General features: G+C 37.9%; 1 protein-coding gene across 3 annotated transcripts; it reads right to left on the minus strand.

The window, feature by feature from the left end:
• Positions 1–5,338: 5,338 nt before the first annotated feature.
• LOC148016631 (glutathione S-transferase L3-like) lies at positions 5,339–10,525 on the minus strand. Of its 3 annotated transcripts, none has more exons than XR_015688125.1 (11): positions 10,369–10,525; positions 9,844–9,912; positions 9,672–9,732; positions 9,404–9,487; positions 9,134–9,232; positions 6,622–6,742; positions 6,300–6,379; positions 6,103–6,210; positions 5,934–6,011; positions 5,759–5,840; positions 5,339–5,566 (listed from the first exon to the last, which is right to left on the minus strand). XR_015688125.1 is itself a non-coding variant. In XM_087664406.1 (10 exons), exons 1-10 carry the CDS (start codon positions 10,377–10,379, stop codon positions 5,829–5,831), a joined length of 723 nt encoding a protein of 240 aa, XP_087520532.1. In that variant the 5' UTR covers positions 10,380–10,525; the 3' UTR covers positions 5,339–5,828. The 3 variants fall into 3 exon arrangements, 1 of the variants encoding a protein (XP_087520532.1); XR_015688124.1 differs by having other exon boundaries at positions 5,339–5,602; XM_087664406.1 differs by having other exon boundaries at positions 5,339–5,840.
• Between the last annotated feature and the right edge of the window lie 1,076 nt (positions 10,526–11,601).

An 11,601-nucleotide genomic window follows, 5' to 3' on the forward strand; every position in this document is an offset into this window, starting at 1 on the left:
TCATGCTGAGTGGTTTGATAGCAAGGAGCAAATGTAGAATGATCAATATGTTGCCACTGGTGATGATACTTTACGCAAAATTACACGTATTGGTAGTGTGCCACTTGTTACTAAAGATGGGATTGAGAACAAGCTTGGTGATGTACTTTATGTACCCACAATAACTAAGAACCTAGCATCAGTCAGATCAAGGATTGCATGTGAGATTCAATAAGTTTGGATGTTTTATTGAAGAGTTCCATAATGGGAGAAACTGGCAGGGTGATTGCTCATGGTAGAAAGAAAGGGAGATTGTTTACTTTGGATGTAGGTACTCCAGTGATTCAAAACTCTATGTATGTCGAGAGAGGACATGGGCAAGATAAGGATGTGGAATTATGGCATAGACGGATTGGTCATGTTAATTAAAAACAAAGATTGAAGCAAATGCAATCAAAATAGATAGTCCGTGGTCCACCACATTTAGGATATGTGAATTTTGATCATGTATGTGAGGCTTGTCAATTTGGCAAGCAGTCCAGATTGCCATTCCCAAAGAGGGGGAGAATAAGCATCTATCCTTTGGAAATAATACACTCAGATATTTGGGACCCATGTCAGAATGTTTCCATGAGCGGAAAATGTAGATTCTATATCACTTTCATTGATGATTTTAGTAGGATGACTTGGGTGTACTTTATGCAGCATAAAAGTGAAGCATTTGAAAAGTTCTTGGAATTTAAATCTATGGCTGAAAAGCAGTTTGGATGCTACATAAAATGTTTGAGGTCAGATAATGGTGGAGAGTATATGTCATATGAGTTTTGTGACTTCCTGAGAGATCATGGTATCAAAAGGCAATTGACATGCAGGTATATACCTCAGCGAAATGGTGTGGCTGAAAGGAAGAATCGGATTATTGCAGAGGTTGCAAGGGCAATGATGAACCAAATGAACATGCCATTGTCATATTGGGCAGAAGCAGTGCATGCTGCAGTTCACATTATAAATAGAACACCTACAGCCTTGATTCATAATATGTCACCATATGAGAGAATGTATGGCACGAAACCCACTGTTGCATACCTTAGAGTCTTTGGATGTGTCTGTTATGTTCATGTTCTGGACGATTTGAGAAAGAAGATGGAACCTAAGGCTGTAAAATGCATTTTCCTTGGATATCCTGATGAGAAGAAGGGATACAAATGCTATGATCCAGTGAGTAAGGAAGTATACATAAGCAGGGATGTTAGATTCAATGAATATGAATCATGGCACAAGCCCAAAATTGCAGTGGATGTTGATTTCTATGAAAGCAATGATGATGGCTATGGAAGGAAAATTTTAGCAAACAACAAGGCTGAAAATCAGCATGTGGAAGATGCTTCAGGACCTCAAGAGAATGTGGAAAGCAGTGGTAGCTACAGTCCATGGAGTGTAGATTGAGAAATGCACAAAGGAGTGCAGAAGTTGCAAAAGGTAAGAGACAAATGATTGAAAGTTCAGAAGATGAATCTATAGATTACGAGTATGGCATTCCACATGTTAAAACACCTAGCACTAGAAGTGCAGGAAAGTATGTGCCACCACATGCTAGATCAAATGAGACACACGGTAGTACACCTCAATTGAGAAGGTCAGAAAGGGTAAGGTATCCAGTTGATAGATTGACTTATAATGGGTTCATGAAGATGCATTATTCATACATGGTTTCTTATGTACAACATGTGGAGCCTACTTGTTTTGAAGAAGCAGTGGAGAGCAAAGAGTGGAGACAAGCAATGGATGAAGAGATGAATGCACTAAGGAAAAACAAGCCTTGGGATTTGGTAAAACTACCTTATGGCAAGAAGTCCATTGGATGTAAATGGGTTTATAAGGTCAAATGTAAATTGGATGGTTCTCTTGAAAGGTATAAAGCAAGGCTAGTTGCAAAAGAATATGCACAAACTTATGGTTTGGACTATGAAGAAACATTCAGTCCAGTAGCTTCTATCTATTGTTGGAGGCTTTATCAAATGGATGTGAAAAATGCATTTTTGAATGGCAACTTAGAAGAGGAAGTGTACATGGATCAACCAGAGGGCTATGTGGATCCAAAATATCCACATTATGTATGCAGGTTGAAGAAGGCTTTATATGGACTGAAGCAAGCACCAAGAGCATGGTGTGATAGAATCAGCAAATTCTTATGCAGTATGGGATTTCAGTAGAGCAAAGCTGATTATTCACTTTATGTGAGGCATACAAAAGATGGTATGGTTGTTGTGGTCATCTATGTTGATGATCTCATTATTACAAGTACACTTGAGAAGGAGATTACTGAAGTCAAGCATGGGTTACAAAAAGAGTTTGATATAAAGGACCTTGGTTTGTTGAGATACTTCTTGGGTATTGAGGTTATTGACACACCTTATGGTATATGGCTGATACAAAGGCAATATGCATTGGAGATGTTGGAAAAATATGGCATGACAGGATGCAAACCAGTTGATACACCATTAGATCAAAATGCTAAGTTAATGGATGATGGATCTTATGTTGAGGATAGAACTATGTTCAGAAAGATGGTTGGTAGTCTTATCTACTTGACCATTACAAGACCAGACTTGAGTTACGCTATTAGATTGATAAGTCAGTTTATGCAGAAACCATGCAAATCACATTTGGATGTAGTGAGAAGAGTTTTTAGATATGTGAAGAAGACAGCTAGATTTGGGTTGTTTTATAAAAAAGGAATCAAGCCTACATTATTTGGATACTCAGATGCAGACTGGGCAGGTAGCTCTATGAATAGAAGATCTACTAGTGGCTATGCATTCTCATTTGGATCAGCCATGGTAAGTTGGAGCAATAAAAAGCAACCTACAGTTGCTTTATCAAGCATTGAAGTAGAATATAGAGGCATTGCATTGGCAACATGTGAGCAAACATGGCTAAGATTGATCTTATATGACATGGGCATAGAGATTGATGGTGGAGTCATTATGTATTGTGACAATGTTAGTAGCATTATGTTGGCAAAGAACCCAGTCTACCATGCAAGAACAAAACACATAGAAGTGCACTATCATTTCATTAGAGAAAAAGTCATTGATGGAGAGATTGACTTGGTCCATGTGAAAACAAATGACTAAGTTGCTGATATCTTTACCAAAGCATTAGGTAAAGATAAGTTTGAGTGCTTCAGGAGTGCACTTGGAGTCTTATATGTGCAAGCTCATTTTGAGCTTGAGGGGGAGTGTTGATAAATATGTCATATTCTATGGTTGTATGTAAAGTGTCTTTAAGCTTGGGGTATCTATCTTTTTTGAGGATACCATTTTAGGGTGTGTGGACAGTTGGAAAAATGGTTGGAGAATAATGAAGAGAAGGAGAGCATGTAGCTCCTGACCTCACATACTCCATCTTTTGCCTTCCTCTACTTGAAGTTTATCAGAACCCAATGAGTGGAAAGAGAAGTCCACCACTACAAGACATTGCCTTTAAGAAAAGTTGTGATCTTACATACTTTAGATGACTTACTTAAGTTACACTCAAAATAAGTAGTATCAAACTATTGAATGAATATCAATGCCTTTAACTTATCCCAAGTACCACTGGAAGTATCAAAGTTTAATTCTTTGCATCCCTCCTTAAAATGTTTAGCTTTGCACTTTGTGCCAAGGTATCATAAACAAGTGGCTACAAAAATGGTCCATTATTGCCGTACTACTTTGACTTGCATTAAACATAGCATTATGTAGACCAAACCAAATTCTTGCACTACCAAGCATACCAAAACTCCATAAACATTACTAAAAATCCCAAGTTGTATACTAGATACCATGCAAATGTGACTATACATAGAATTTTACATACCATTTGCTATATCGAAATACATATATCCAAGCATTCCTTGTAGTCCTAGCTAAGAATCAGATACATTCATGCCATGCACTCCAAGAGAACCGATACCATGCCCACCAACCACATCATGAAAAGTTAAATCGCCACCAAAGTATCTTGGGTGTCCCAAATGTTAAAGCATAGCTTGTTATTCCAAAGGCATAAAGTATGCACATCAACTATTCCTTGCTTGTCATAAATGATTGCATAAATTTAGTGATTCATAAGTCCTTAGTGAGTTAAGATAAAGGCACCACTACTACTACATTTCAACTTGCTACCCATAATAAATCCATTATCATGTACTTCACTCTTTCCATTACCTTCTAATTTATCATGCTAAACAACATTATCATAACAAGATTCGTCACTACTTGCCAACATGATTGCTTAAACCCCTAATTCTGAATAATATAACATCAAGCAAATTTCTCTTAAACTAGAAGATCTTAAAAGATCAATCAACTAAAATCTACCTTGATTCTAATAAGTCAATACCCTATCCTTGATTCCAATAAATCAAGGCCCGATCTCAAGAACAAATCTGGAACACTGCATTTCTACAACCAACAATCCTATCCTCAATTTACCCCTTGATTTGAGAGCCAAGGGAAGCCAAATTGAGTCTCCTCCTAGAAGCAATGCAACCCTATTATAGACCAAAAGTTATCCGCCAATCTAATGTCACTTGACTGAATATCAACAAAACTTCATGAATGAATGAAAAATGTATGCACACATCCCAAGGTGATAGTGGAACTCCTATTCTTATTGATTATAGGCCTAGGACCAATGACACTTCACTAAATTACAACAAACCTTCATGGATGAACAAGGCATGCATGCACACATCCCAAGGTAGTCATACAATCCTTTCCTCGGAGAGTTTTGCAACAACAATTCCTTCAGTAAGGGGTCATAAATCAAGTATGGAAGAGAGAAAACTAGGAGAGAAAAATCAAATTTCCTTAGTTGTCCCCCAAAGAAAAAGTTAAAATTTCACAACCTCATGACCAAAGACAATACTTGCAAGTTAATAGTTCGAATACTTGCATAAATACGATGTACAAAAAAAAATTCATGGTGTATCTAGAAAGGTTAAATTGTGTCAATGATTGCCTTAAAGATAATCAAAATTGCTATCGATAAATGACTTAAATAAGGTAGAGCTTAACATGCTCAATGCAAAGAAAAAGGGAACTAATAAGCAAATAGGGGATTCTTGTGGCAAATGTTCAAGCTGTGCAGCATTTTCCAATCATTTGGAGTCCTACTTTCTCACGAAGAAAAAATGAAAATGAAAAATCACCACAGCAATTTGCCAAATACAAAACAGAAAAGGCACCATACCATTTTCCAATCATTTGCAGCCCTACTTTCTCACAAAGAAATAACGGAAGTGAAAAATCAACACAGCATTCTACTAAACCATGCATTAATCAAAAGGCGAAGGAAAAGTAATACAAACGAATCAGAGAAGTCCAGAAGAGCAAAGAAATTCGAGAGTATAGCTTTTGCTGGTGAAAAGGCTATTTCACTCAACACCAAGAGCTGAGGCAGGCCAAAACTGATATGAATAGTGAGATATAGCACAACACACTACCTTTGTTTCCAACACTTCTGTGGACCACCTTTTGATTTTTTTAAAAGTAAAACCACTCGTTGACACCATTGCATCTTCAGTCCTTTCTAGCCTTACCTGCAGACTTAATATTCTCATAAGAAGAGCCTAAACCTACAAGAAGCAGTATGTATATATTACTACAAAAACTTTGCCATTGCCAGTACACTTCAAACATGCTAGTGAATATGAACATTTTCCTGTCTTTGCAACTCTCCTCTTCCTCAACAAAAACATGACATCGAAACTGTCCTGTGTGCAGTTTCTCACCCTCATGTCAAGCGTGTGTTATTCAGAAATGTCCTGGTACAGGGTCTTGCTCCAACATTAGGAGTGTTGCTCAAAGTCTCCCCTGTATCAACACCAGGGGTGTTAGAACTTGCATTACTCCAAAAAGTAATCGAAACCTACCACCTAGTTGTCAAGACAGTCCATCAGGACGTACCAACATTGCCTTGTAACGTTTAACAAGCTCTTTCGGGTCAGCTTTCGTGCTTGTGTAAGCATCCAATTTGTTCAACTCCTAGCACGAAATGACAGCCAAGTTCAACAACAATACAGATATTTCTGACATTATGACAGTATATGCAGCCGTGCACAACAAAGTAACCCACCTCAGCCCATTTTGAAAGACTAGGTCTGCCTTCATAAATATCATAATCCAATAAATCTTTGCTCAGGTACTGAAATCTTTCGACAAAAGGAGCATAAGCAAAATCCACCTGCATGGTTGTTATATCGAGTGATTATCTTAGTGCACATGAACTGCTAAGAAAACCTCAAGTTTTATTGGGTTTAAAACAAGTCTTACCGCAGTGATTGGGCCAAGGAAAAAGGGCCCCTCATCACTGAACTTTCCAAGTGCAGTTTCCAAATGATCCAGGGCTGGGCCTGCCACAACGAAAGACATTGACATGTTGCAATTCATTCAATGAGGCCATGAGTATGTGAAGGCAAATAAAATTAATGTGCAATTTGCAGGATTGGTGGAGTAATCTTCATACCATGACTACAAATCATACTCACAGACCTAGCTTTTAAAAATTGATTCATGCTGTTGCATTACGTGGTTCAATGATATATTTTGTCTTCATAACTCAGAGCAACGAAGTCAACACACATATATTACATACCAAGCATCTTCTTAGTTTCTTCCTTGGAAGCGTCCTTGTTTTTGAAGGCAGTGAAAAGTTGCTTGTTGAACTCATCTGTGTACTTCAAAAGGTCTTTTGCTGCTGCTGCTTTCACAGAGTCCTGCAGAACCCAAGATAATTTCCAGATCCTCTCTGTTAATTCTCAAAAAGTACTTCAGCACTACTAATTAGCATACACTTTCAGTCCAAAAAGTGAAACAATTATCTTATGCACTTAAGAAACACATCCCCCTTTATGATCATTTTCCTTACAAGGTGAAAGTTAATGGTTCTCAAAAATGTATCCATAAAATGAGCAATTTATGAGGAAAGAAAATTTCCATAGGTGAAAAGATTAGCAAGACAATGGTGCAAAAGATTGACTGTACCTAAGTAAACACTGCAACTTCCACTCATAGATCTCAAAACAAGTTAAGGATCAATTACAGAACATGAATATGTACAATGAAGATTAATGCATTGGAAGTGTGAGCAAGTTTCACATGCTAGATAGTATGATCCAAGACTTAGATGCATAAGCCACATTAACTATGATGCATGCTTAAGTATTCTGAATCTAGCATGCAATCATCCTGTATCAAGGAAGTGAATTGTTTGTTGATGTACACAATGTTTTGGCACTGTTGTGATTGATGAACTTAGAATAGTATGATGGAGTTAACTCCCAGAATCCAGGAAATTCTGTTTTCTGGGAAAAATGTACAACGGGAGATTCTGGGTTTTGTAAGGACATGTTTCTCTCGTGAAGGTTTTGTCAAAGTAACTCCAATCAGAGGCATTGAATGTATATTTCAAGAGAAACTGGTGTAATTGAGCCATCTGGTACATGTCATTTTCTATACCGCTACAAAATCAGCATATCCATCAACCCTGCACATGGTGAAAAGCCAGGTGACTTGGAAGTGATTCTGTTGCAAAAGCTTGTGTGTTAATTCGTGGACTGCTGTGCAGTATGCATTTGGTAGCTCATTTTGCAACTACCGCTATCAGGAGAGGCTCTCTCCAGACTAAGTACTATTTATGGCAACATCTCAAGTGTGACTGGGTGTTGACATGGCAGCCCAGATGTGGCCTCTGACATGCAGCGACCAATTGGACACCAGGAAATGACCAAATAGCCAGACATGACAGTTGACTGCTGAAATAGTCTTAGCAGGGGTTCTGTTACAGATATGTAGTGCTGTTAATCAAACTTAGCCAACTTTTGATAGAACTAAAAGGAAATATATAGCCAGTAGAAACACAAGAACTTTACGTTAAGGTGAGAAAAGCACATCCTGATTACAGGAAGAAATCTTCTTCCAATCTCTGGAGTCTCAGCTCATGATGCAGGTCAGCTTTCAGACCCATACTTATTTCGTTGCACATTTACATAGTGACAACAAAAAGATGATGTCCTTAGTTGTATGTTACCTCACAGTTGCAGTACACCAGTCTAAAACTTCATGTTGATTCATGCAATTCCTCTTGGAAGGAGCGGCCAGTCCAATATCCTCAATTTAGCTATTTATGAGAAACAATGCAGTGTTCTTAATAAAGACCAGTCGATTTCATGGGAGTGGGTTAGGAGTAGCACAGTGCTTTATGCAGAGCTTTAAAAGGTGCATTTAGTTCTACGTCACATGCCGTGGTGCAGTATTACAGTCTTTAGTCTCGATCCACCAATTTCCTTGAAGCATCAGTCATAGCCAAGCCTTTGGCTTACTTAAATGGGCAGTCCAATATCATCAATTTAACTACATGTGAGAAACAGTCCAGTTTTCTCAAAGTACACCAGTTCACTTCAATGGATAGGTCAATAGTAACACAGTCCTTTACATAATTTGTGGGAAACATCCATCTTTCATGTCCCCTGTAATTCATTATATTCTCTCTAGCTTCATCTAGTTAACAGAAATATACTAAGTATAGATCGATAGTAGCACAGCCCTTCACATAATTAGTGGGAATTATCAATCTTGCCCCGGGTAATTCACCGTACTCTCTCTAGCTTCATCTATTTAAACTAAAGTATAGTTTAAGTGGCCTGATTTCTGGCAGATAAAATAGTTTCCAAATGTAGCACTACTGTCAACAAACACCCATCTCTAATGCCCATCAGTCTTCCACCTGGGTTACTTTTCTCCTCATTGAAGACAGCATAGAACCTCTAAAATAAATATACCACTACACAAAATCCCAAAATATATTCTTCTGAATAGCAGTGAACTTCAAAGGTGAGAAATTCACTGAGGACAATTGCCGCAAATTATTACAGCGTAATTTACTCCTCATTCCAAACAATCTGAATCCATACTATTTAATTTTAAAAACAGCTCGCTCCCTTTCCCAGTTTTATGCGTGCATTTCATACATTGTCATACACAGTACATCGAAAAGTATGGTAAATGAACCATAAAGGGACGGAAAGTTTATGATCCTGGCTGTAGTCAATAAGACAATAACAGATCAAATTAGGCAACATTAAAGATCCCAAGGTACGGCATCATACCTGAGGAAAAAGTGAAGGTCCTTCAAATTTCTTGTCAATATATTCAAGCAAGTCCAAGCTTTCTCCTTTGACTTCACCATTGTGCTCCAATGATGGGACCTGATGAAGCATCAAATTAACGTTGGGATTTACAGATATAGCCATGGATGCACACACACACACTTAGGTGCCTGTGCAAAGGCATTGAATTTACACACATACATGAAGGGAAATGTTTTTCTATAGTTTCAAACATTTGTGCAGTGATTCCGGCAAAAGATAATGGCCTACCTTCCCTGGCGGGTAGACCTTTTCAAGATACCACTTAGGCTTGTCTGCAAGGTTGATTGGAACAAGCTCAACATTGTCTAGACCCTGCATATGCAATAATGTGTTACGGCAGTGATGAAACATATGGCAGCAACCCTGTAATCTTGGGTGGTACACCACTTGCAGACACTGTTAAGACAGCGAAATTGTAAAAACTGTTTCACAGGAGGCAGCATAATCTTAAACAACAGAAAAGCCTCAGGTGTTAAGATGAGAGCTGTCGATGCACCTTGAAATTCCTTGCAATCCAAACCCTTTGAGCATATGGACAGGTTAAACTGATGTACAGTCTGTTTTTTCAATACACAAAAAGGACAATTTGCTGAGTATGCAGCAGACTTGGTCAGCAATGTATTTTTCCTTTAGCGGTATCTACAACAAAATTTGAAGCTGGAACTTGCCTGGGTGTTCCATCGAAAAGAGCCGGTGGCTCAGACTTCGAATCCAAGACAGGTAAAGCTGGTTGAGCTCTGATATCAAGTAAAACGATTTCAATAATTACAGTTTTGATAAAGGGATACGGGATCAATCGTTTGAATAAATCACGTTGTGCTACAGAAAAGATATTGCCATGAATGGATTTCTGCAACAGATTCATTAGCTTTTACTTGAACATTTCTCCTAGTTTCCATGAAGCGTAAGTAATCTCATCATGAATTTCTGCAACAGATTCATCAACTTTACAGGAACGTTTCTCCTAGTTTCCATGAGGAGCAAGTAATCTCATCATGAATTTCTGGAACACAAACATCAACTTTACGGGAACATTTCTCCTAGTTTCCATCACGAGGAGTAAGTAATCTCATCATGGATGTCTGCAACAGATTCATCAACGTAACTGGAACTTTTATCTAGTTTCTATGAGGAGTAAGTAATCTCGTCAGACACACACAGACAACTGGAAAACACACACACACAGAGCTTACCCGCTAGCCATGGTTAGAATACAAGACAGCTTAAAGGATGCTTGTTCCAGAGACCGCTAAAGGTTGATGAAAGATGTTGTGCAAGAGAGAGTTGCGAAGAATTATTAAATGCAGAAACTAGCAAGTAAAGGCCATCGTTATCACTGTCCTAAGCACCCGGTCACTAGGCCTCAAAATTTCAATGCTCTTTTTTCTCTTACAAGTTATGGCCTTACAACCACTCTTCGTGGAAAACACTTTTACAAGCCAATAGAAAATCCTCTAATTGTTTTAAAGGAAACTAATGAATTGTATTTCAAAAAAGGGAGAAATATTATGAAAGTGAAAGAGGTTCAAGTGAAACACACTCCACTCTTGCGTAAAATCGAGAGCTTAAACCTATCACTAATGTACAAAATCAAGAGCTGAAACGTATCTTCCCATATGCAAGGCGGTACATAAGAGAGCATATATGCAAAAACCTAATTCCCTTAAGTGTTGCTCTCTATGTTGTGCTCGGTTGTCTTCAGCTTCCTTTGATCTTGATAATTTGGGTTTCCCTTTATATTTTGGAGGTTTTTTCTACCACACTAGAAGTTTGAACTAAAATGAGTCTGCAACTTAAGATTAAGAATAGTTTCTTCCTTAAAAGTCTAAGGTTTTCTTTCCAAATTTAACAATTCACTTGACAAGAATCATCAACTTTTGGTGACTATTATTTTTGAGTACCCATACAAATACCTTCAATTTAAATTTTTGCAAGGTGGCATTTCATACAAATCTAACAAATATGGACTACCTTTATCAAAGTTGGGCACATGTCTCATTAAAGAGCTACTAAGAACATTTGGAAGGACATTAAATGCCATGAATTGTGTGGTGAGGGTACTTTCTTGAGCCATTATGTCAAGTACACACAATACATGCAAGAAGAAACTCACTCAAGAACATAACTAGAGCAATCATGGCGAAAACGTTTTCTTGAAGGTTTTTCTAATTTCTTGCTCACACAATACAATGTACACAAAGTAGAGATAATATACAACATAAAGAAAAGTATCCTACTAAGTCAAATAATGCATGACTGTCTATACTAATCAACAAGCTTTTGAGATGAGACTGGAGTTTAAAATGACATCGGTTGTCATTCATTGTTATGTATGGTTATTTGATGCTCCAGCGCTTTGTAAGTTACTTAGGTCGGATACTCCCGGATATATGCTACTTGGATCTTGGATGTATGGATTCCTTCCA

This window comes from Lygodium microphyllum, chromosome 23 (genome assembly GCF_053477565.2).
Source record: "Lygodium microphyllum isolate KBCC chromosome 23, Lygodium_microphyllum_v1.1.10, whole genome shotgun sequence".
Classification (NCBI taxonomy): domain Eukaryota; kingdom Viridiplantae; phylum Streptophyta; class Polypodiopsida; order Schizaeales; family Lygodiaceae; genus Lygodium; species Lygodium microphyllum.